The following is a 26,926-nucleotide window of genomic DNA, read 5'->3' as shown; positions in this document are numbered from 1 at the left end:
TCTTTTGTCATGGAAACGCGGCGCTGGCGCTGCTGCGGGGTAGCTGGGCGACGTGTGAGGAGCTTGTTGTTAATGGCCGAGCCCTGTCGTCGGGCACAAAGACGGGCTTCAACATTGACCCCCAGAAACCTCCCACCCAGCCCAAAACTCTTCCTGCACTTCAATTTGAAAGGGCTCTTTTGTGTCCAGGGGACAGGACCCAAGGCAGGAGGGTGGGGGGTGAGGGTTCGGATGTGGGGCTTGGGTAAAGAGCAAAGACAGCAAAAAAAAAAAAAAAAATTACCTCACAAGTGAGGAACCGACCTTAAAGTAAAGGGGCAACTTGGTTTGAGCTTAGATGGGCTCTTTCTGCTCGAATAATTATGTTTGGTAAATTTTAGTTCCTTAGCTAAAAGGAAAGGGTGTTGTCAAAGGACATCAATTGCATAAAAAGTTCAAGTTAATACCAAATTAATAAACCGGATCCCTGTAATGAGGAAAGTCTTTGTTATAAAAAAGACAGAATACAATGATTCATTACAAAAACATTTCCAGAAATTTATTAAAGGGTTCTTGACATAGAAAGCAGTAAAACAATAGTTTATTGCGAAGTGATCCACAAAACAGACAATGAATGTATTCTTGTGGAAAATTACAACATGCCAGTATCCACTAAACGTTTTGACTACTTTTTGAATTTACAGAAGGCCATAGACTACATAGTTCTTCCTCTGTAATAAGTTTGTCACTGAAGGTAAGAATGGCAAGTGAATAGGTGAGAAAGTCTACACAGACCAGAGCAATGTTGTTCAGTTATTACACACACACCAAACAACAAGAAACCACAACATCTTCACATCTCTCCACACTGGGACACAATGATGGGCAGCTTGGGCTTGTTGTTGGGTCCCGTGGGAACATTCTGCAAACAGATATTTAAAAGACAGAAATTAACCAAATGGGGGACTGCAAACATGCCTACCGATTTTACACTGTTCATTCTGAAAACAGTCCCAAAGATCAATCAACAATGACACTGATGGAAACGAACTGAAACTTACTAACATAACCAAAAAAATCTTTTAAAAGACTTCAATATAGAATGTGGTACGTTTTAGCTGCTTTGGCCATGTATTCCAGCACATCTCAGATCTGAAACGAAACAGGCGTCATGAAAGCAGACCGCCAGCTTTTGTTCAAGAATGTGCATCCGTGTTCTCACACCGAGTTAACTATGTAGGAATTTATTTCCATTTTATATACACTACACCCATGTTGGAATAGCAAATGTGATTTGGTAGTTGGCTGCACAGATGTTTTTTGGCCAGATGTGTCTCGTTGCTTAATTTGTTAAGCATTAGTTCTACACTCTTGTGTATGGAGTTCTGGACACTGGTGGTGTCCCAATATGAGGACCAATGCCAGTAAATGTCAGTGCTGATAAAACAGGCCATATGAAACTGAAAAATCCAAATAAATCAAGCAAAGCCATATATTAGATGAGTCATTGTCAGATGGTTTAAAACAAGATCTTATCCACTGACGAAGGAAGAACCAGAAGGGCCTGGTTATAGTCTGGTAAAAAGCACATTTAAAAGCTAAGAGAGTTATAAACAATGTCTTATGAACAGAAGAGATTAAGATCAACCTGTACCAGTGTGGCTGAGAAAGATAAGTATGGAGAAAGAAGAAAGCAGCACCACCTAATCTGTAGGGGCAGGGGCGTGTCCAACCAGAGGAACCGGTTCCCTCAGCTGTACTGACAATGCAACAGCCGACGGCAATTAAGATGCTTCTTATGGTTTGGAATTCACTTTGAAATACAAGAAGTATCTTAACTACTTAGAGCCAACCGACTGCATCAAAATTCACCAGATGAGGCTTCACATTACAGTAGGGCACATCCCAAATCAAACCACTCAAAGTGGCTGTGGAATTGCTTTTAGGGTAAAAAAAAAGTGGGATACTTTTGACGGCCCAAGTCAGTGGCTTCCCCTCACTGAGAGTGAATGAAAAAGCCTCTGAAATAAACAGGACCTAATTATGGCTGCACCTCAAGGGAGGTGAAGCATCGTCCGGACAGATGCCCAGTCTGCCGGCCAGCTGTAGACAAATGGTAAACATGACAATTTAAAATAATGCTAACTTTTGGACCCCTGAATTGGGGTACTATGCAGAAAAAGGCCACTGAAAAAAAGTTCACTAAATACACCCCCCCCCCACCCAAAGAAAGGAGCCAGCATCAGTGTTTCTGGAGCAGGAGCCAATCTGACCACTTTGATTTGTCACTACAGCGCTATTCATTTCACGTTCAGCCCTATGGTGAAAATATTGATCTGGGTGCACCGGATAAAACTGAATACAAACAGAGCTGTTCAGACTCTCTTGCTGCGTACTAAATCACTATCGTCTGAGGTTGGCCTTGTGTAGGCTTGAGTGACTGTCACTCTGTCTCCCTCTAGAGAAACCTGCTCACCTCAACCTTTCTCATGACAAGCAAACCGTCCACCACTTTTCCTGAAATTAAAGTAAAACAATATATATATTAAGTACAATGAGTTAATAATCAGATAAATCATTTAAACATCAAAATTAGGTTTGCATTTAGTTTTGATTCAAGCTTTCATTCCACTAAAGAAAACATTTGGAATATTCGTGAAGGAAAAATTTAATTAATAAATAAATAGAACACTGAGGGACAGCAAAACTCCAACCTCATCCACCTCTGCGTTCTTTAGAAGGAAACAGTTGAGGAATACATAACATCTGCTTCCACAATTACCCAGCGTGCAAAACTGACCCTTCAAGAGAGTTGGAGATTACAGTCATATGTAGAATCACTCACCAAATACCACATGCTTCCCATCTAACCAGTCACATTTTGTGCAGGTGATGAAAAACTGACAGCCATTAGTCCCAGGGCCGCTATTTGCCTGTTCAGAAAAGTTTCCATGTTGGGGTTAACAGGTTTATGTTTAAGAGAAGTTTTGACATGCACAAATAATATTCTTGAGTACAATGATTCTAGCTGTATGACATTATATCATCATCTGTTGATCCCACTTTATGGTGAGAACTGTACTTTACTGCTTCCAAAATGTGTGTATATGTCTACAAGGATTAAAACACTAACACACCAACATCCCTGCACAAATCACTGTCCTCCATTTCATGCATGGACAAACATCTGTTTGTCACCGACAGCTAGAAATGTTATGTGTAGTGTCAGAAAGGCTTACCATAGACAGAAGGCCTGGGGCAGAGTGTTTGAGTTTGAAGTTCTCATCTGCAAATGGTCCCCTGTAGATGCTGCAAATTCCTGTCCCATCTGACTGTAGCAAAACACGGACTTGGGGGATTAAACACGCATACTCCACTTAATAGTCAAATACGTTGCAGTTGATGAGTTTGACCACTAGAGGGGGAGGGCAGACAGTTTACTGCATAGCTGGTGCTCTGAATTGTCATTACAAAGAACTAACAAAGTTGGTGGTATCCGAAACTTTCACTTCACAAATGTCTCAAAGGCTACATTCCTCTTTTTGTCATTCACTTTGAATATAAGCATCTGCCTACTAAGCCTATGCATTTTACCATGAAAACATTTCATGCCAATGTTATTATGCACAATAAACCTGCTAAAATTCACTCTGCAACCACTTCAAGAGTATTGCTTCATGTTTCTTGATAATCAGTTCTTGTCTAGCTGTCAAAAAGTGTTATGTCTTTGAGCAAGTGCTCAAGTATTTGTCATATCATTAAAATAATTGAACAACAGCATATTAATCTGCTCAACAGACTGAACAAGTCTTGAGACTGCAGACTTGAGAATCTTGAGACTGGGGGTATCATGACGAAATTCCTTTATGAAATTGCCCCCCCCCCCCCCCCCCCCCCCCCCCCACACACACACACTGTAATCACACAAACAATGAGTGATATTTCAGCATTAGATATGTGTTGTGTAAAAAAAAAGTAACACAATCACAAAAGTGATCATTGATCCACAGGTTTCAACATTATTCAGACACATTATTTAGTTATTGATATTTGTTGAAGCGTCTCCTAGCTAGACCTCATTCTGTAGTGCTCAATAGGGATGAAGAATACTTAAAACATTCTGCAGGTTCTTGAGAGATCTTGGATCACTTTTCACACTTGATCACAATGTTTCCAGCACCTTCCTGGGTCTTCACATGTAGACTGCCCTCTTGAAATACACACCACAGGACTCAGCTATATTTAAAGCCAAGTGAAACCTTGATTGTGTTCCTACAATAATTTCTGTGTGGATTTTGTGTTATAATCTTGCCAAAACTTCCACACCTGGGCATATTTCAGAGGGGAATTCATTATGTCATTATGCACAAAGCACCTACATGTCTGTCGCAAGAGGACATGCTGATGCTAGCTCCTACCTGAGGCTCACCATCTGCACCGAAGGGACTGTGACTACTTGGCCGGGGAACAAGAACCAGAACTATAACTGTAGAACCACCTTTTGTCCACAAATACGGACTTGTGCTAACACTGCCAACATGTGTTGAAAAAATCACTATATAAATAAATTTAACTTGACTTGACATGTTTGTGGAATTTTGACATTTTAAATTTTGATATTTGAAAACCTAAAGTTCTGAAGCTGTGACCTTTGACCTTCTCCTTTGTTGTTCTCAACAGCACACCCACGTGTCCTCTACGCCCATGTGGCAAATGTTCAACTGCTCCATTCTGTTCACACATGATTACTGTCCCAAATGTAATGTCAACAGTCTACTCATTTTTTAAAACAGTTTCCCCAATATGTGCAGGTCCACAACCTTCTGTCTAGAAATAACAGCTCTTTGATTTCCCCCTGCTGATAGATGACATGGGGATTTCATATATATTTATTTACTTACTTTTATTGATAATTTTTTATATGATTTTTTTAGCTCAGTCCCTTGACTAGGATATTAACTGTAAGGTAGAACAGAGTAGCACACACAAACGCACCACACCAGAGTCTTAAGTTAAATCCCAGGGTAAACAGCCAGTGGCTAATATTCACACGCACATGAAAGCCCACACAATAATGGAAGTGACCTACACACATACCCAGACTTACATTTACAAAATCGCCACCTTGAATCATGAAGTCCTTAATCACCCTGGGTAAAAAAACAAATGGAAGAAGAAAATTATTAGGGCAATGTGACAAATCAAAAATTTTAAACAACTGAGCAAAACATCTTAAACACCCCAGAAGATGCAGTATCATCCCCACATCATGGTGCTTAGACTATGATTACAAAACTGCAATTTTCTTTAGGGGGCTGGGGATAGAATGCTAAATGTCTGATACAGTGATTGAAACCTAATGAGGTTGCAAATGGATGTTTGAGGAAACAGCATTCTTAAACAGGAAAGGATCATTCTTCAGCGTTGCTTTCCATTAGAAAAAGCATAAAATAACCCTTCATTGTGAAACCAGGGCAAACTAGGGCCAAATTACACCAAACACTGACACTCAAGCGTAAATTCTTCTATCCATTGATATGCAATGATTAACCAGAACTAAATTCCAGCTGCATGTTGAGTAGTGTAATGAATAGCAACACCCCGCCAGTACATCAGTTCACCATTTGTGGGCTACATTTTATATTTGTATTTAATATCAAGACAACAATGCACTACTGTAATATGCTGTGCGCAAGAGCTGCTAAATGTAAATGTCACCATTCACAAGGAAATGGTAACAACGTCGGAGAGAAAACCCAGCAACAGCTTTGAATCATCATAAACAACCGATGGGCTGTGTACGTCACATCCCACATACATTATTTTATAGTAGATACAGATATACACAGACAGACAGAGTAGATATCATACACACAGACATGAAAAAACAGGAAAAACGAGCTTGTTGCACATAGGAAATTCCCACGCCCCAGGGCTAATGTTCACATACACAAGCACCTGCTAACATGAGTTAAGCTGTTTACGGAGGTGAGATCACTTCTCTGCACATTCACCCAACACTGCTGAAGGGGAGTAATGCAGACCGAGCAGCACAGTAACTATCTTTAGAGCAGCATCTCCAGAAGTAAACAACAACAACAGCAGCAGCAGCCGCCGCAGCACAGGGCTTCAGACTGAAGTGGTGTGTGAAACCCAGAGTCCGAGTGCCTGGGCACAGCTCCCAGCAGACCGGCACTTTCCCCCACGCACAGCTGCACTATGGACATAAAAAAAGAAGCCACTGTCTTACCGATGGAACGTGCACCCTTTGTATCCGATTGGAACACCGTCTTTCCTGGGAAAGGGGATTTTTAATGCAAACAGATGCAAATGTAATGTATGAAACTATCCTAGAAAGAGTGATGAACAGCATATCACCACATTCATCACGTACTCTGTGCACATACTGTTCCTCTGGGACTTTATATAGCTAAACAGACTCAGAAACAATGTTTTACACATTAAAGCATATTGACTGGGTTGTTCCTGATTGTTTATGGTCCACCTCACAGGAAAGGGTCTCGGATGTTAAAAAAGTAACGAACCTCGACTCAATAAAGATGAATGTTTTTTTCATTATTTTTATACCACATTGGATTAACAAAAGTTTTTTTATCTGCCAAGCAATCGGTGGTTGGAAATAATACGAGTTGACAAAGATGTGTGTTTGGGGAGCTCCAACAGAGTGTGGTTGCTGTCAAGAGGAGCCCCCTGAGGGGCTCAGATCTTCACTCCAGGTTACCTGAACTCCCCGGTGCAGAACTGCCTGGAAGACAAAACAAAGGTTCGTCACTGCGGAGACACAGACCAAAAGCGACACAGAGATGGGTACCAAGCTCTGAGCAGCATGCCTTTCACAGCACCCAGTTTATTTTCACTATGTAGAAATTAACATTCAGAAACCAACACGAACATTCAGTTAATATTCCAGCCAAACCAAAGCTCAACTCGGAGGCTTTTGCGAAACAGTAAGAACAAGCTTCATCCTACCGAAAGTTCTCTGCTGTCCTTGGAACGACGTCAGCAAAGAGCTCAATCTTCATTCTTCCTACTTCCTGGTGAGGCAAATATATGGTTTTAATATATGTATCTATATACTTAGTAACAAGAAATGTAGTAAAAATACACACACACAAACATACTTTACATATTTTATATTAACTTCAGCCTCATTAGTCTAAACTTGGTCATATATTAGAAGCGAACGGTATGCAGTGTGGAGTCAGACCCGAGACTCCATCATCTCTGTTTGAGGACCACATTCTCAGAAGAACCAAAGGCTGCATTGTGTATTGTGCTGCTGGTGAAGGGAGCAGCAGGTCATGACAGGCCCCCACGTCCACCCGCGGTGCCCAGGTTGTCAGAACCGGGGCGTGCGGGCTGGAGCCGTCCCTGCCCTGCGTGGGCTGGGGGCGGGGAGTGGGGGGCGTATGCCCAAGTCCCCTTAAAGGAGCCATTTGTCTGACTGAATCAATGGGAACATCCAACACTGTACCAGAAGTACCCTACTGCACAGTGCGGCCAGTGACACGGCCATGACGGCCTCGGATCTCCGATGGTCCTGCAGAAATGACTCTCGAAATTAAGAACACCGAAGACTGGGATGCAAAAGGATATGCCGGACGAAGTGACGTCTCAACGTAAAAACCCTCGCACGTGGACGGATGTAGGTAAGGCGTGGTTACCCGACTCCATTTACACCAACACCAAGCCACAGGACAGAGGTGGACGCTGGTACACTGAACAGAGCACAAAGAGGTAACTACCAAGACAGTTGTACTGTTTGATCTGGACTATCAATCTGGAGATTGTGACTATCGGTACAACCCATAATATAAGCAAACAGCCACAATCTCCTTTAACCATTAATAAAGTCCAGCGTGGGTCAGAGTGGCAAAAGTACCAAACCAAAAATTCACTCATTTTGCTCAGGTTTGACTTTTTTGCAGAATATATGTACATATGTATAAGATAAAGGAGAAATTCAGAGTGTGGGTGAGAACAGGCTACGGAGCGGACTGTCTCTCTTTCTATTGCACAAGGTAAAGGGACGAATGTTCTGTACACACAGTTGTCAGGGTTTAAGCCTTTGGTAAACATCTAATGCATATTTGTGACGGGACAACTCTGATTCTGCTGCTGTAACCCTGCAGGTTCTCAGTGTTAAAGCCCATTCGTTCATGCCTTATTACCATCCATCCATCATAGAACAGGTGCGATTGCTGCTTTTCAAAAAGCTGAATTAATGGACATGTTTAGCAACTTTTACGCATGCAAAAAGGACAAACTGCACGTGCACCAACGGGAACAGGTGAAGATCTGTATTTGCGCTCATGGTACAAGACTAAACAATGGAGCTGGTAAACAAACATCGTTACTATGACAGTCCGGCAATTCGATACCAGCATTTCTGTGTGCATGCCCACTAGAGGTGTCCAGGTTTATTGTCTAAGTGTTTAACTCCACAAGGTCTAAAAGAAAGGTGTTTATTGTTTAAAAATGTTTACTCAGCAACATCTTAAAATTATTATTGTGTTCACTGTTTAAACACAATAATTGTTTTAAGGCTATTCAATTAAATGTTTAATGTTCAACTGAACAAGGCCTAAAAATGTATTAATGAAAGAAAGGCTTATGAAATTTCATCAGTGCTTACTGCAGGACTTCAGCAGACAACTGTTCTAGTTTACAAATCAAAAGTTGCATGGAGCAGCTCCAGGAGTCCCGGGCCCATGCCCAAAGGAAGAGGAAGTGACCCGTTTGTGCCGTAGCCACCACTCCCGCTAGTCAACAAGCTCGGACGCCACTCTGCCCTGTAAAGCTCCACTTCCACAGCCTACTAAATTTCAACAGCTGTGTACAGATTTCACACATGCAATGTCCTACAACACACGTTTAGCCAAGTGCCATCAATTACACGACTACCAGACGATTACAGTTTTGAGAAGTATGCCATAATTGAATGAATGGCTAATATGAAATAGTTCTAAAAACAGTTCAGACCCATCATCCGTTTCTCCCCAATATATTATATATATATATATATAATATATAGCTTTTGACGTTTGAGAGAGGAGCTTCGCCTGTGAACCGAGAGAAAGCTTCTTTAACCGAAACGGCCCTTTCCTTCTCGAGAACAGAAGTGTGTGTGCCGTGCTGTCCAGCAACGTGTTGAGCAAGGTTGCCTCGCAGGGACCCAGAGGACAATGTGCACTTAATGATGGGTGTGGCGAGAGCCTGTTTGTTTCGAATTACAGGTGGAGTGGGCGTGAACCAGGTGGTGTTGAGGAAGCGGTTCATAAGGACACACCTGCGCACTCCCCAACACGCCGGTCTCTCTCCTGCACAACCGGCACAGAAGTATTCCTGTCTGCCCTGAAGACGGATCGACAGTGATGTGGTTCGGAGCGATGCCCCACTGACCCAGCACCACAGGAGAACCACCACGCTACAGGTATCACCTGCTGCAACACGCTCATTATACAAATCCCTATTTGTTTAAGTCTAAAGCTTGCCGTTTACCTCAGTTTTTCTTGAATCCATTTGACCAAGACATTAACCAAAAGATGAGCTGTGGTTTTCTCAAATAAACAGAAAGACTTTCGTTCACAAAAATTGTTACAGAAAAAAAACACAAGATACAGTTTTGCTGTACTACAATGGTCTCATGTTTATTGCTATTTAATGCCAACATAAGCCTTTATTTACCAGTGGGGTTGATTAGGTTAGTGTAAGAAAATACTGTATATCAGCAAGAGTGATGAAATGTGTATTATGACCTGCATACAAAGGTGTTTTAATCTCAGAAAATGTTTTAATCTACTGACTCATCTTGAACCCCAGATGTCAACCCGTTTCACCAGACAATCCAGTTACTTTGAAACAATGTGCTGTCTTTGACTGGCTGCAAAGTTTGTCAACTGTAAATAATAGAACCCCATTATATTTAACTAGAGAGAATACAAGACAGATCTCTGGAACAAAGGAGAACTCATCGCACAGCAATGGTTTGGATAACCCAGATAATACAATTATTCCTAGAAGTCAAGCCTTCCTACACGCAACTTGTTTAAATGCTCAGTAGTACTTAAATAAAAACAGCCTGTGAGTAAAATATCAAAAGGTTGATATTTAGAAAGTTTTGTCAGTAAAAGTCACCCATATTTCATTGTAAATTTCAATTTATTACTATCATTACATGATTGTAGGATTTTTGCTCATTTGATATGGAAAAGGAACCTTACTTTTATTAACTTTACAAATGTGTTAGCATACATTTTTAAACGTAGACACCTATACTATGTGGTCTCATTTGTCAAAAAATAATGGAAATTATGGACTATGCCGTCCGAACATGAACTTTAGAATTTACGTTTGGTAGAAATCCCTTACAGAAAAGCTCCAGGATCTCCCTCCATTTAACATGTTTACTGCACTGGAACTGCAGTAAAAGTCTTTGTGCAAAATGATTAAATGTAAATACGCCATGAGGCTTAAACTCTCCTGCAACACATAACAGATATCATTTTTATTATAGTGATCAGTAGTGTCAGTGATTTTTCCTATGACTCAGACTTGCACTTTTCCCTCTGCATTTTCTTATATAGATTAATATAAACCCTTATTTACAATAAGCTGGCAGATTAATATAAAAATTTTTCTGCCATTTCCTTCCATCAGACTGGAGTTGGGTGGGTGTAGGTGGGTAGACAGACATGAGGCGTCTAGACATTGATGGCACACACACACACGCACGCACACACACACGCACACGCACACGCACACGCACACGCACACGCACACGCACACGCACACGCACACACACACACAGGGCTGTACAAGACATTTCGCTTGCATTTGCAATAAAAAAAATATGATAGCTCTAAAATATTACAATACTACTACATTTTTAAAACAATATAAAATACTAATATTTAATGTTAACATCACAGACATCTAACGTTGCTTTATCAAGATTTGCTAAAAAAGTCTTCATGAACCTGCTTCTGGCTAATTTGCAATATGCCCCAAGATTTTGTGAAATTTTTGTGCTCACTACAATAATCCATGTTTTTTAATTTTATTTGCTACACCAGAGCTGCGTTGTGAAGAAATCTGGCAGCGACATGTTGATTCACCGCATTTCCGAGAAAATGCCGTCGGAGGGCATGCTGGCCATCCTGCAGCAGCTGGAGGAGAGCAGCGCGGTGGACCAGACGCCACAGTACGTCGTCCTGTTGCTCGCCAAGGTGGCCCTCAACACGCTGGTCCTGTCCTTCTGGCTCCGCAGCATCACCAAGTCCCTGCTGGGCCTCTGCAGCATCTCCATGTACCTGGTGGACCTGCTGCTGGTGGGCTGCATCTCCTGGGCCTGGTGGTTTCGGCAGGACCTTAGCGCCCACGTGTTCTTGTGTTTCGCCCTGTCGCACAGCTCAGCCATCTACTCCTTCCTGCCCCTGCCGTTGCTGGTAGCAGGGGCCATCGACTACACTGTCCGTCGGCACCAGGAAGCTGCAGGTCAGAGGTCAGAGGGCATAGGCACGGGACAATGCGGGGCAGTCCTCATGTTGTGGGTGCTGGCCTGTTCCTACTCCTACTGCTACACAAACACGGAGGTGCTGATGGTGGAGTACGAGGAGGGGTCGAAGGCTCTCGTGTGTCCCGTGCAGGCATCCACGGTGGTCAGCCTCTTCTGCCTCAACCTGTCCTTTGTGGTGTGCTTCATCTTGCTGCTCTATTACCACGGGCTACCTCGCTGGGTTGGCCAAGCCAGCAACATCTCCAGACACTGGGCCCCCGGGAATGACCTGGCCCGTTCGGGGAAGCTGGAGGCCATCGAAGCCGGGCCGGAGGTGGCAGCGGTGGAGGTGAACCAGCAGGATCGTCCTCCTTTATTGGTCAGCCTGACTCTGTGCTTCGCCCTGAACTGGGCCCCCTACATTCTCATGTCCGTGGTCTGCGACTCCCTGGGGTTCGCCGTGCCTGCCTACGCCACAGTTAACCTCCTCTGGACAGCCTGTGCCAACAGCCTGCTGGTGGGCGTGGTCTTGTGGTATGGTGACGCTGAAAACACACCCCCCTATTTATCGCCAGACGACATCTGCGAATGGAGCGTCTACTGGCGTTTGAGTAAAGGAGACGGTGTGACCAAGGCCATCGAGACACCCAACACCAAAGTGACCGCACCAGAGACTGATGTGAAGCTGATGTGTCTTGACTCGGCCGACGTGGAGATTCTGGAAGTGTAGGGCAGGTTTAGAAGTCTGAACTGTGAAAGGACCATTAGAAGCTTGGTTTCTTGGTGAGGAAGTGAACACTTTAAGCCCTATGCAGCCCAGACATAAAAAAACAAACAAAACTAAAACCTCAATCAAACCTGAGCTTCTGGTACATATTTACAGTGAAATATGCCTGCATGCATACGACACCCATCAATGCATCAATGTCTATGTAATCTAATGTAAATATAATCTTAGACAAACAATACATTTAGGCCGGTATGGAGAACACCTTCCACCTTTTGCTTTTGCTTGCCCTGTTAAGTAATCAGAAGGATAGGTGGGTACGCAACACGGCAGGGTTGTGCATCCCAGGGTACTTAATGATTAACAACCCAGGATGTCTGCTCAGAGTAACTTGGGGCTGGTCAGGAAAAAAAGAATCTCCAAATAATCTTCTAAACAATATGGAAGATCGTACGATTCTGCCCATGATGCTCACACAGTTGCCAAATCCACTTCAGTGTTTGTTTTTTTTTTTTTTTTTGGTTGACGGAAACATTTGGTCTTTGCATTTTTGTCTACAAGGTGTTTGGTTTATCTAGTGTGGATGTACTTTGACGTAATCCCTTAAAATGTTCCACAGGGCTGATGTAGCTTCAGAAATATTTGTTATAGTTCATGAACGTAAGCCATAGAATGCCTGATAGACAGACCATATAATACCATTGTAATGTCAAATACTGTCAATTGTTACAAAACGATTACCTATCACTCAAGTCATGTTTGTAGTAAACTTTGAAGATGTTTCACAATTTGTCCTAGTGGCTTTGTCAGATCTAGGAATCTCGCTGCCATTGGTGGCATGTTGCTGAAGTCCTGACGTGGGAATCTGTCTCACATGGGATCAAATGTTAGGAGGCCTTTGTAAGTCGATGCAAACTGGTGTCGAACTCCCCCCTCTGCCCTAATTACTGATCTAAGCAGACACGGATGGGGTCCGTCTCAATTCTCTCAAAGCGTCCTCGCTCTGCCCCGTGCTAGGTACATATTAGGCCTGTGTTGAAAAAAATCGATTTTCCGATTCAGAATCGATTTGCATATGATGATCTGATTATCGATTCGTACGTCCAAAGATCGATTTTCTTAGTGAACTTTTACCCCCGCCTCGTCACTGAATTCACGCAGGCGTGCTTGGTCTAACTAACTGTAAAACGGCTTGGCGTCGGACAGTGCCGGTAACGACGATAGTCAAATCGGAAATCTAAAAACAGAAGGACAGTTTATCCGGTGTCAGTGACTATTTACAGTTAGTCCATGTCACTGACCGTTTACCCAGTGTTTTTACAGTTTAAAAAAAAGTTAAATGTTCTTGTAACGTTGGGCGCAAGGCGATGGAAGAGACACAATCCTTTGCACTTTCCAAATCGTTACATTTATTACATTTACCGAAGCGCAGACAGCGCACATAAAACACGTTTACATAGAACATGTGTGACTCAAACAACGACGAGCACAGGATGCCGCGAGAGCGCAAATTAAATAGACAAACCACATCAACCCCACGTGATTACGAGACGAGCCACAGGTGAGGACTATCACAAGATGCACCCGCACCCACGGAGATACACCGACGTAGACGATTAGACGCAGACGACGTTAACACGCCCAAAACGGAGGGGTCGGGGACCGTAACGTGAGAGTTCTGTTCTTATATTCTCACTTTAAAGAAAAATACACGTTTACATTTTATACTTTCAGTTTATTAAGTGTGAGCACTTTTAAAATAAAAATGCATTTGGTAGCAACAGCTTATGGGTGAATTCTTAATTATTTCAATCATAATAATAATGCACTGGTTAGTGTCCCAGTAGGAGTCCACTGTTGCAGATATAGACACCTCAAAGATGTCCTCTGTTTATTGTCCTGGATTACCTTTCTTGAAGGTAGATTTATGATGACCCTTTTCACCAATCTTCCAGCCATCAGTAACTACCAACTACCAGTAACTATTTGCTGATTAATATCGATATAATACTAGTTTTAACATGTTGCTTCTGTACACAGTCAGGAAAAAGCTCAAATACATTTTTAATAATACTAAACCCCGAATTGGATCGAATCAATTAAATCGAAAAAAAAAAATCGATTCTTAATCTTCAGAATCGGAATCGGATCGATTCTTGGAATTTGTATCAATACCCAGCCCTAGTACATATGTAAAGGCAACAATTTGGGCGACTCCGTGGCTCCGTAAGAGGGGCCTAGGTTTGACACTGATGATTCAGCTCCGTTAACAATCAAGTACATCAAGCATAAAATACTCTCCATAAATCACAAATACGTAGACTGAAAAACGTTTGATTCACAAACAGCCTAAACTGTACAAAAGGACCGTGTACCATAAACAGACACATACTGAAGACAATAAAATATGGATGACAGGTTTGCCCACAAGCCTGAAGGTTCGTCGTGTTTCACCACGGCACATTGTCTCGTCCGGTTCAACTAGCTCTCCTTCCTTATTCAGCTCGAGGTTAAAATGGGCACAGCACATAGAGATCCCGCCGGGTTTCCATTTGGAGATCCAGTCACGAAGTCGCAGGTGGCCTGCATGGTACTGCTTGGACCTTAGCATCATGGAGCCTGATTAGCATAATCATACATTTAGACAGGTTGCTTTTAGTGTTCCACACGCAGCCCGAAAAATGAGCAACTGTGGGGATGTGGTGACGAAGTAGTCAAGAAGAGAAAGATTTTGTTTTTATAGCCTTTAAGGAAACGAGAGTTTTGTGCATTAGACACTGCAATTGTGTCTGTTAAATATTCTCCAAAGTTCCCCAGTCGTTTCTCACAGAAGATGGTGGTCTGTCGGCTAGGTTTATATCCTCCGTTTGTTTACATGGTGGTATTGATGGACTTTGTTGTTTTTTGTGCAAAGCTACCGATATGGCTCACGTGACTTCTGTTTGTGAGGAAGCAAACCTCAGTCTTGCAGTTTGGCAGTTTCCTCTCTGGGTTCCAGCCACAAATGCCGCCTTCAGGTAAAGTCTTGGCCAGTGTTTGGCCACTCAACTCCTGCATGGCAGGTGTGCTCATTTGTTTCACCGTGGAATCTGTAATTTCAGTATGGCGTGCCTAATTGCTTTAATTATTAATGAGCTACCCTGTTGTTGAAATGAACAAATGAACTCAACATGGGTGTGCTCAGGTTTTGCAACATACTGTATCTGATCCAATGTTTACATATTGTCACCCCAAGAGGTGACGGATTGGAAACAAAACAAAAAACACAGCCAGCAGCCACACAGGGCCTAAAAAAGCTGAAACAGTATATGTGTCATTACGTTATTCAAGAAATATTATATTCCGCAAAACCAGGATATTTCAGAGAGAGGTGCATCAGCTGTACAAAGCGATCTTGGCACTCTGAGCTCTTCTACTCTTGCCTGGAAAAAAACCCTTCCTGCCAAGCTTACTGTTGTTCTCTAGTAAAGTACTGCAAAAGTTCCCCATAACGACTGTAGCACTGAAACAACAATTAAGATGCCACGCAACAATCAAACAGCACAGTGTTAGAATGATCAATATAACCATACATGTCTGTATGTCATTAACTGACACATACTATGGGATGTAAACACTCACATACTATGGGATGTAGCTGTAGCACAATGGGGCATTCAAGTGTTTGCTTAAGAAAATATCTGGTTTTTGCCAAAGTGCAAATCCTCCTTCCAGATAATCGCATCATCACATAAGATGTGCACGCCCTTTGGCAGGATATGGAGACCCGGGTGGTTAGGGTGTAAAAGGGGTGTAAAAAACCACCAAGAAGCCTTACTGTTAACAAATTAGATTGCTATTAGATTAGCAGTGGCCTCCTACATAAATCTGTTACTACTTATTTGGGAAAACAGTCATTATGCATAATAACCAACTTTTCATTCAAATCCAATGCAGAAATGGCATGGATAATACATTTATAACAATGTCCTCCTCACCATCAGTAACATTACTTCCATCACGAACCAACAAGTCACCTGGTTAAAACAAAAACAAACAAATAAAGCCCAATCATGTAGAGAGAAGATACAATTGGTCGATTTTTCTCTTATTGAATTGCTATGGATTGGCCTTCCCCAAATGTATAGATGACCTGGCCAATCACCAACATTGTTTCCAGCTACTACAGAGGAATTAAACCTCTGATTGGGAGACAAAGATGCATTTTTTACCCTTCACATTCCTACACAAACTGAATAAAAGGGATGCTACAATATCAGATTTTCACTACATGATTATTGTGACCAAAGGGATTCTGTGACAGGTTGTGGCATTCCACGTGGATTTTGGTTAGGTTTTGTTTTAGGTTGCACCTGTTCCCTATATTAGTTTATTGCCACACCCCAAAATTGTCTTGCTTGTGTTTTTGCACTACCTGGATGTTTTGATGTTACATTACCTCTTTTTAGTTCCTGTTAGTGCATGTTTGTTTGGTTTTGTTCTTTTAGACTCTTCAGTTGGAGGCTGGCGCTTGCTCTCTGCATGTTCTACACCTAACAAATCCATGACAACAATGCAAATGATAATGTGGTGTGGACACATTCCAGAAAAGCCAGACTGCTGTCTTGAACTTGACTCCACAGTCTGTGCGTTTAGCAAAGGCCTAAAGTTCACTACATACCATGGACTTTGAATTTGGCCAAGGCTTTGAACTTGACATGTGAGAGATTGGTATAATACAGCTGTATTTGTGTGCATTTAAGCAGCAATGTTGAACTGGTCATACTGTACCAAACCAAAGGAAAGCAAAGTAAATATCAGCTCAGACCAAACTTGAAGGACTTCGGTTTTGTAACAGACTGAAATCTCTTCTGGCAAGGCAGACGCACGGGTGTGTGTCGAGATGCCCTGCCATTCTTTAGTCAGACAAATGTAAGTGCCCGATTAGTGCCTAATAAAGTGCTTTTCAAAGAGGTGAGTTTTCGATCTCTGTTTGAAGACAGCAAGGGACCGTGTTGTTTGGCCAGCCAGGGGAAGTTCATTCCACCAACTGGGTGCTAGAACGGAGAAGTGCTTTGAGGCACATTTTTCATGAATGTTGAAAGATGTTGGGTCAAGCCGGGTCACGCTTAAAGCTTGGAGTTTTGAACCCAATACAAGGAGCCGCTGGAAGCCAGTGAAGTGAACGGAGTAGTGTAGTGACAAGATCGGCCATGCTGTAGGTGCTTATGTTCATTGAGTCAAGTAATCAGAACACACCTAAGCCTGTTTAACCTGGTCCGTCATCCATCCATCATTAGACCAGAGAACATGGGCCAATATTCACACAGCTGCTGTTCATCCTCGGTAAACCTCAGTCTAATTTTGTGGAAATTTGTTAAGTTAATGGTCTTCTTCTTTTCAAATTGAAATCCACGAATCCAGGTTTTTAACCTATACAGAGGTGTGTGTGCGTGCTCGCATATATTACCAAGTGGGAGATAATGAGGAGAAAAGTCAGAATCATGTCCCAGAGCCTGTGATCCCAATTCAGGATTGGATTGGGATCAGCTGGGGATTAATATAAAGTGTCCTCAAACTGAAAGGCTTGGGTTGAGTCAGGGTTGAGGCAGGCAAGGGGTTGCAGGATGGTGTTAGGCCCATATATGGCTCTAGGTCAGAGGTCAAGTGAAGCATCTTCACTCCTCCACCTATTCCCACCATAGTTCTACATAGGGACTATAGTTCACTTTATACTATAGTTCACATCTCATCCAACGTACAGGTTCATGGAAACATACAATGAGGGGGAAGCAAAGCACGAGTGAGCCTGATAAACTGGATATGTAGGACACACCCTCCCCAGAAGAACACAAATTCTAAGAAAGTACCAGAACTAGTAACCCAAGGTATGTGGTGGATTCCACAAGATGTCATCACATAGAACACTGCCCTACAATTACACCTGTAGTGTTGAAGGATATTTTTTAAAAACACATTTCTAACATCAGTTAATGCTGGGCGGTATATCGGTATTTATTTTTGTTATCATAAGAATTTTTCATAAACTGGCCACACCGGTTTAAATAGCCTTCACGTGTCCGGAACACAACATGGTTGTTAATTGTTTCTCAAGGAACGCTTTTTATTGCTGCGCCGCTAAGCACAGATGCAACACAGCTCAAATCTAGCTTGCTGAAAACGAGGGACGCTCTGAACCACAAATTCTACCAAACATTGAAGTAAAAGATGATGCCCCAAAGGAACTTTTGCCAAAGAAAGGAGCCATGTCTGTTGTCAGGAAGTACCATATTTTTTTGACTATAGAGCTCACCTCAATATAAGCCGCACCTACAAAGTTATTTTTTATGTTAAATGCTGTATAAGCCGCATATATCTACTGAACTGAACACATTTAACTGAACCGATCCATTTCTGAACGGTGCATGTAACATTTCACGTGTGGCACATTTGGCTTTCAGCCGGTGTTGTGTCGAATTCCGACTCCCCTCGTTTATCCGCATAAAGACGCTACAGATTATATTGTCGATTTATGTTTCTATGCGTAAATAAGAGGTAGACTTTAATTATCCATCACAGCAAACGGCATTATCTATGTCCAAAGACACACTGGCTCAAGGGTGTTAATTATTTTAGTCTGGAAAATACGGGTAGCAATCGTAATCACAGGGGCTCCGCTGTGGCGTGTCGAGGTCGTGTTCCGCTCTTCAGCAATTTTGTGCTGTTATGTTTGCAGTGTTCATCCACCTTTACAAGGTTGAATTCAAGCACTTGTACGGCACTTTCAAGGTCCATTCTCAATATTTCCCAGCACCTTCAGCTTAATTAAGTTACATATTTATTCAAATACACATGTGGTCGAAATGATTTGAAATAATTAGCTTTTTATCACATTAAAAGAGATAAAAAATAAAAGGTTTTGCATTTTTACTGCAACTGTCATGCTATATGATTCATTCACTACTTTACTGCTACCATTTGAAAACTGATCATGTGGGGCCATGCAAATCTGTATTACATGTAATACTTAGGCGGAGACATTTTTCTAACAGTGGAATAGGCTACTCTTAACCACGCTACTGCAGTAATTCTTTTCATAATCAATGCAGTTAACACATCATGCATGGGGGAAAACCCGTCAAATACCGTGAAACCGATATAATTTTGAAAAATATTGTGATATAGAATTTTGGTCATAGCGCCCAGCACCAACATCAGTATCCCATATTAGGAGCATAAACAAATTCCCACTTGTTTTGCAGTGGGTGTTTATGAATACACAACACACAAAGTTACTGCCAGACGACAACCCGCACAGGAGCCACCAAGCTCATATTTCAAACATACACTGTAAAACCAGGCAAGACAAGTTAAAGGATTTGAAGAAATAACAACTAAATAGTTTTAAGTAATTTGAGCTTAAATAAAACCAGGTATAAGCATGAGATATATTTATTGTAGTGAACTGCACAAATTTCATTCATGGTGCTGAAAATAGAATAAGGTGGTTAGTATTAACCCATCAAAACATAAATGGGTGGCAGTTGTGTAATGTTAACATAAATTTTGTCTTTTTTACAAATTGTACTACAATAGCAAACTAAAGCTTTTATCTGCAGAACAATAAAGACAGCTCCGTTATTCTAGAGTCTTTGCTGATCTACTTTACACACACACACACACACACACACACACACTTTGGGCAACAATAGGGTATCTGGCTACAGGATAAAAGGGACAGGCAGTTCTACATTCTCATATTTCTGACTAGTTATGAGAATGTGTATGTGTGTCATACAAACATGCTGACTGCAAGAGCTTGTTCTATGAGAGATTAAGAAAAATGATTCACATTGTCAAAATAAAAATGCATAGCAACAAAGAGCTGATCAAATATCAACATTCTTATTTTTGTTCTTTCCTACGTTTATTTTAAAAAGTCTCTATAATTTGTATGGCTTTTTTAAACGTGTTTGTTTGTGTTGTATGTGCTATTACTGCAATGAATGTTGTCACTTAAAAAACTAATGTGGGTTTTTTTTTTTTAGTTATGCTAATTACAGAAAGTGTACTGCTTTTGTGTTTTGCCATAACACAAATCTATTCTGGGAGTAAATAATGGTGCAATTGAACCAGAAGGCAGACTGTGTGCATGTCAAGTGTGCTATGTCTAGGCAGACCTTTGCGCCAGTCCCAGAGCCACCTGGAGGAGACGCTGAATGAGCTGACGGAAACGCAGACGATCAGGTGCTACACCGAACTCCGTGACCGCAGAGAACATAGATGTATTTTCTGCACGTGTGTTGTCGGGGAATAACGTAGTTTTGGCAAATAATGTGAGACATACACATAGGTACTCAATCATTCATTGGAATTTTGAAGGACGCTAATATAAGCCTAAATCTGGCTAAAACTTACTTACGTGAACTTTCATTTTGTACTTTCTGCTGACAAATAGCCTACCTAGGGGGTTAGTATGATATCAATGTTGCCTCTTTTCCCATAGGAAGTAATGTTATCCAGCAATTACAAGTTTGAATGTTGAGTAATCTGCATTGTAATACTGATGAGTTGTTTGTGTAAACACTCTTTGTGCCTTTTCTCAAAAACATAGGCAGAAAATGGGCAACAGCGGTCTGCGGTCACAGATTCTGGCGTAACACCTGCACAACAGACCACTGGACACTAACTGAGAGAGACATTCCTTTCTGACCACTGGACACTAACTGAGAGAGACATTCCTTTCTGACCACTGGACACTAACTGAGAGAGACATTCCTTTCAGACCACTGGACACTAACTGAGAGAGACATTCCTTTCTGACCACTGGACACTAACTGAGAGACATTCCTTTCTGACCACTGGACACTAACTGAGAGAGACATTCCTTTCAGACCACTGGACACTAACTGAGAGAGACATTCCTTTCTGACCACTGGACACTAACTGAGAGAGACATTCCTTTCTGACCACTGGACACTAACTGAGAGAGACATTCCTTTCTGACCACTGGACACTAACTGAGAGAGACATTCCTTTCAGACCACTGGACACTAACTGAGAGAGACATTCCTTTCAGACCACTGGACACTAACTGAGAGAGACATTCCTTTCAGACCACTGGACACTAACTGAGAGAGACATTCCTTTCTGACCACTGGACACTAACTGAGAGAGACATTCCTTTCAGACCACTGGACACTAACTGAGAGAGACATTCCTTTCAGACCACTGGACACTAACTGAGAGAGACATTCCTTTCAGACCACTGGACACTAACTGAGAGAGACATTCCTTTCAGACCACTGGACACTAACTGAGAGAGACATTCCTTTCAGACCACTGGACACTAACTGAGAGAGACATTCCTTTCAGACCACTGGACACTAACTGAGAGAGACATTCCTTTCAGACCACTGGACACTAACTGAGAGAGACATTCCTTTCAGACCACTGGACACTAACTGAGAGAGACATTCCTTTCAGACCACTGGACACTAACTGAGAGAGACATTCCTTTCAGACCACTGGACACTAACTGAGAGAGACATTCCTTTCAGACCACTGGACACTAACTGAGAGAGACATTCCTTTCAGACCACTGGACACTAACTGAGAGAGACATTCCTTTCAGACCACTGGACACTAACTGAGAGAGACATTCCTTTCTGACCACTGGACACTAACTGAGAGAGACATTCCTTTCAGACCACTGGACACTAACTGAGAGAGACATTCCTTTCAGACCACTGGACACTAACTGAGAGAGACATTCCTTTCAGACCACTGGACACTAACTGAGAGAGACATTCCTTTCAGACCACTGGACACTAACTGAGAGAGACATTCCTTTCTGACCACTGGACACTAACTGAGAGAGACATTCCTTTCAGACCACTGGACACTAACTGAGAGAGACATTCCTTTCAGACCACTGGACACTAACTGAGAGAGACATTCCTTTCAGACCACTGGACACTAACTGAGAGAGACATTCCTTTCAGACCACTGGACACTAACTGAGAGAGACATTCCTTTCAGACCACTGGACACTAACTGAGAGAGACATTCCTTTCAGACCACTGGACACTAACTGAGAGAGACATTCCTTTCAGACCACTGGACACTAACTGAGAGAGACATTCCTTTCAGACCACTGGACACTAACTGAGAGAGACATTCCTTTCAGACCACTGGACACTAACTGAGAGAGACATTCCTTTCAGACCACTGGACACTAACTGAGAGAGACATTCCTTTCAGACCACTGGACACTAACTGAGAGAGACATTCCTTTCAGACCACTGGACACTAACTGAGAGAGACATTCCTTTCAGACCACTGGACACTAACTGAGAGAGACATTCCTTTCAGACCACTGGACACTAACTGAGAGAGACATTCCTTTCAGACCACTGGACACTAACTGAGAGAGACATTCCTTTCAGACCACTGGACACTAACTGAGAGAGACATTCCTTTCAGACCACTGGACACTAACTGAGAGAGACATTCCTTTCAGACCACTGGACACTAACTGAGAGAGACATTCCTTTCAGACCACTGGACACTAACTGAGAGAGACATTCCTTTCAGACCACTGGACACTAACTGAGAGAGACATTCCTTCCTGCATCTTTAAGATGATTCCAAGATTACTGAAGTTCAGTAGCTTCCTGCACCGATATACCAGATCTGAATTCTTAATTACTTAATTATCAGATTTGACATACATCTTAAAAGGTGGAATCCACACACACACACACACACACACACACACACACATATATATACACATTCACATACGTTGCAGTCAAGAAAGGTGGACTCCACATATATGTACATATAAATACATATATAAAGGTGGACTCCACATACAGTCATGCCCGAAAGTATTCATACCCCTGTCAAAGTTTGACTAAAATTTACTTTTATTTAACCAGATAATATATTTTTGACTGGAAATGACACGGGCATCTCCCAGGAGATAATACGATGATGTACAAGAGGCATCATTGTGGAAAATAATTTCCCACATGTCCAAAATTATTCATACCCTTTGAAAACTGTCACAGTGTAGGGGGGGAAATCCAAAGTTCTATACCATTCCAAATAGTGCAAGCTGTTTTAAAGCATCCTAATTACCCTGATTCATTGGGAACAGCTGTTTTAATCAACTCAACAGGAGAAAAACAGCAGCTCTCTGCAGTTGGTTTGTGGACGGTCATGGCTGTGCATTGTGGCTGCTCACAAGTCAGGAAAGGGCTATAAAGCCATATCAAAATGTTTTCAAGTTCCAGTGGCTACAGTGCAAAGTATTATAAAAAAATACAAGAAGTTCTGCACTGTGGAAAATCTCAGAAGATGTGGTCGGAAGCCAAAAGTGACACCTGTGCTGGCCAGGAGAATAGTGAGAGAGGTGAAGAAACATCCAAGGATCTCCACCAAGGCCATCCTGGTGAATCTGGGCTCTGCTGGTGGCAACATCTCAAGGCAGACAGTCCAACGGACACTGCACACTGCTGGGTTCCACGGACGCAGACCAAGGAGGACACCACTTCTCCAGAAAAGGCACACAAATGTCTGCTTGACCTTTGCAAATGCTCATCTGGACAAAGAAGACTTCTGGTGATCTGTTTTATGGTCAGATGATACAAAAATTGAATTGTTTGGCCACAATGATGTGTCCACCATTTGGCGTAAAAACGGAGAAGCCTTCAATCCTAAGAACACCATCCCCACTGTCAAACATGGTGGTGGGAACCTAATGTTTTGGGGGTGTTTTTCAGCCAATGGACCAGGGAACTTGATCACAGTAAATAGCACCATGAAAAAAGAGCAATACATCAAGATTCTCAACAACAGCATCAGGCAGTCTGCAGAGAAACTTGGCCATAGGAACCAGTGGACATTTCAGCACGACAACGACCCAAAACACACAGCCAAAGTGGTGGAAGAAATGGTTAGCAGACAAAAACATTAATGTTTTGCAGTGGCCCAGCCAGAGTCATGACTTGAATCCAATTGAGAATCTGTGGAGGGAGCTAAAGATCAGGATGATTGCAAGGTGACCCTCCAATCTCAAATAGTTGGAGCTCATCACTGAAGATGAATGGACAAAAATACCAGTGGAGACATGCAAAAAGCTGGTCAGCAATTACAGGAAGCGTTTGATTGCTGTAATAGCCAATAAAGGCTTTTCTATTAATTATTGAGAAGGGTATGAACAATTTGACATGCCATTTTTTGTTCAAATGTGAATAAAAGCTGAGAAATATTTTTTCCCTACAATGATGCCTCTTGTACATCATCGTATTATCTCCTGGGAGATGCCTGTGTCAAAAATATAATTTCTGGTTAAATAAAAGTAAATTTAAGTCAAAATTTGCCTGGGGTATGAATACTTTCGGGCATGACTGTATATGTACATATAAATGCATATATAAAGGTGGATTCCACATATATGTACATATAAACACATATGTAATGGTGCACTCCACATCAGAGGTGGGGACTCGAGTCACATGACTTGGACTCGAGTCAGACTCGAGTCATTAATATTAAGACTTTTGACTTGACTTGAAAAAATATTCAGAGACTTAGACTTGACTTGGACTTTTACACCAATAACTTGGGACTTGAATTGGACTTGAACCTGTTTACTTGCAAAGACTTGATTTTTTTTACCCCAAATCTAAATTTTAAAACGCATATTAATATTTATAAAGTGCGCCCCATTAATTTCATTTCCGTCCTTCTGACGCAGACAGGTGTTACACCAGATTCTGTGACCGTCGAGTTTTGTGACCACAAGGGGCGCTATTTCACAGTTTCTGTTCAGAGGCACAAACGCTTTACGAATGCTACGTAAACTACGCTGATGCACTTTCTTTACTCGTTTTGTTGGTGTCCACGAGCCAAAATATGACAGATGTTTATATTTACATTTTATCGTCTCTTAATTACATAAATGTACTTAAACAAGATTTACCATCCCCTCACCATTGCAGCCAACAAAGAAATCATGAATGGGATGTACAGGTGAGCCTTTTTAACTGGGGTCACCAATTCTGACGGCAGCCATCAGAATATGTGACCCCACTGAATCTCCAGGTAACAATAGTAGCCTACACCGTGACCCCACAATAACAGAAAACAATGAAAAAATAACCCTAACCTTTTATTAGTCTATATTTAAACATTTTATCCAAATGTTTAGAATAACCATTCGTAATGACAGCATCTTGCTTACGATGAAGCTTGCTATTTTCGTGTAAAATGATGTAACGAAACATTCTTGTTTAAGTACATTTATGTAATTAAGAGAAGATAAAATGTAAATGATTTGTCATCTTTTGGCTGGCGGACACCAACAAAACGAGTAAAGAAACGCATCAGCGTAGCATTCGTAAAGCGTTGGTGCCTGTAAAAACTGACTCGAAAGGACTTGAAATTCCAAGTTTCAGACTTGGGACTTGACTTAACGGTTGCCTGTCTTGACTCAAGACTTGACTTGAGTTGACTGTCTTTGCTTGAGACTTGACTCGGGACTTGAGGATAAAGACTTGGACTTACTTGAGACTTGCAAAACACTGACTTGGTCCCACCTCTGCTCCACATATATGTACATATAAACACAAAATGGTGGACTCCACATATATGTACATATAAACGCATATATAAAGGCGGACTCCACATATATGTACATATAAACGCATATATAAAGGCGGACTCCACATATATGTACATATAAACACATAAAATGGTGCACTCCACATACATGTAGGCCTACATATAAATACATATATAAAGGTGGACTCCACATACATGTAAATACATATATAAAGGTGGACTCCACATACATGTAAATACATATATAAAGGTGGACTCCACATACATGTAAATACATATATAAAGGTGGACTCCACATACATGTAAATACATATATAAAAGGTGGACTCCACATACATGTAAATACATATATAAAGGTGGACTCCACATACATATAAACGCATATATAAAGGTGGACTCCACATATATGTACATATAAACGCATATATAAAGGTGGACTCCACATATATGTACATATAAACACATTTATAGGTGGCCTCCACACATGCTGTAACTTGTGACCACAGACCTTAGCGGTTACAAAGCTAACTGTCTACTTATTGCGCTTTTTAAAAACAGCTAGCACAAAATACCCAGCTGGTTGGTTAGCAGGGCTTACAACGAGTCTAAAAGTCCCCAAGACGTTCAAGAAAGTCGCGCCGTGGTGTTGACCTGCAAACGCCACCATGAACACACCATGATGATCATCACGCTGCATCTGAAGAGCAGACTGGAGCTTGTTGAGGAGTGAAGGTGTTCCTTACCTGTCCGCCGATTGAAATGTCGAAGAACACTATTGGGTTATTAGGATTTGAAGGTTGGACGTTCATCGTGGAAAGTCAGGACCGCAAAGACGAAATATAGGAGCTAGTTTTAAGTTATGTACAATCAACGGAACATGCGGAACCACAAATTCAAAAAAATACGGCAAGTGCAAGTGGACATTTCTACGAGTACCCAGACAGGACATGCTCGTTTTTCAAAGTCGCGGGCTCGTATTAGTTGTGATTCAAATGCGTCTTTACCATAATTATTGTACAATGCCATTTTTTTCTGATGTATTCTGAACACACAACAGATACTTTTTCGGGCCTCAAAGAAAAATATAATTG

The 26,926-nt window shown here is 41.8% G+C and overlaps 2 protein-coding genes across 3 annotated transcripts; one reads left to right on the top strand and one right to left on the bottom strand.

Annotated features, from left to right (window-relative positions):
* Positions 1–512: 512 nt before the first annotated feature.
* Positions 513–26,769, bottom strand: ppih (peptidylprolyl isomerase H (cyclophilin H)). The gene is made up of 9 exons (XM_077003192.1): positions 26,579–26,769; positions 6,970–7,034; positions 6,722–6,745; positions 6,230–6,274; positions 5,087–5,129; positions 3,219–3,311; positions 2,825–2,912; positions 2,456–2,496; positions 513–901 (listed from the first exon to the last, which is right to left on the bottom strand). Exons 1-9 carry the CDS (start codon positions 26,642–26,644, stop codon positions 833–835), a joined length of 534 nt encoding a protein of 177 aa, XP_076859307.1. The 5' UTR covers positions 26,645–26,769; the 3' UTR covers positions 513–832.
* On the top strand, positions 5,992–13,972 carry LOC143512630 (putative G-protein coupled receptor 160). Of its 2 annotated transcripts, XM_077003191.1 has the most exons (3): positions 5,992–7,649; positions 9,237–9,433; positions 11,076–13,972. In XM_077003191.1, the coding sequence occupies exon 3, from the start codon at positions 11,106–11,108 to the stop codon at positions 12,225–12,227; it is 1,122 nt and encodes a 373-aa protein (XP_076859306.1). In that variant the 5' UTR covers positions 5,992–7,649; positions 9,237–9,433; positions 11,076–11,105; the 3' UTR covers positions 12,228–13,972. The 2 variants fall into 2 exon arrangements, with proteins under 2 accessions (XP_076859306.1, XP_076859305.1); XM_077003190.1 differs by lacking the exon at positions 5,992–7,649 and having other exon boundaries at positions 9,018–9,433.
* Positions 26,770–26,926: the final 157 nt, after the last annotated feature.

Source organism: Brachyhypopomus gauderio, chromosome 4 (genome assembly GCF_052324685.1).
Source record: "Brachyhypopomus gauderio isolate BG-103 chromosome 4, BGAUD_0.2, whole genome shotgun sequence".
Taxonomy (NCBI): Eukaryota; Metazoa; Chordata; class Actinopteri; order Gymnotiformes; family Hypopomidae; genus Brachyhypopomus; species Brachyhypopomus gauderio.
This window is presented reverse-complemented; position numbering and strand designations above follow the sequence as displayed.

What these genes read in the sequence shown, in the direction of transcription:
- ppih (XM_077003192.1), bottom strand. Translation starts at nt 26,644, where the DNA reads ATGAACGTCCAACCTTCAAATCCTAATAACCCAATAGTGTTCTTCGAC. An exon ending in AAAGGGTGCACGTTCCATCG is followed by an intron (nt 5,130 to 6,229) that starts GTAAGACAGTGG and finishes TTTTTTACCCAG; the next exon opens with GGTGATTAAGGACTTCATGA. An exon ending in TTGTCATGAGAAAGGTTGAG is followed by an intron (nt 902 to 2,455) that starts GTGAGCAGGTTT and finishes ATCTGTTTGCAG; the next exon opens with AATGTTCCCACGGGACCCAA.
- LOC143512630 (XM_077003191.1), top strand. Translation starts at nt 11,106, where the DNA reads ATGTTGATTCACCGCATTTCCGAGAAAATGCCGTCGGAGGGCATGCTG.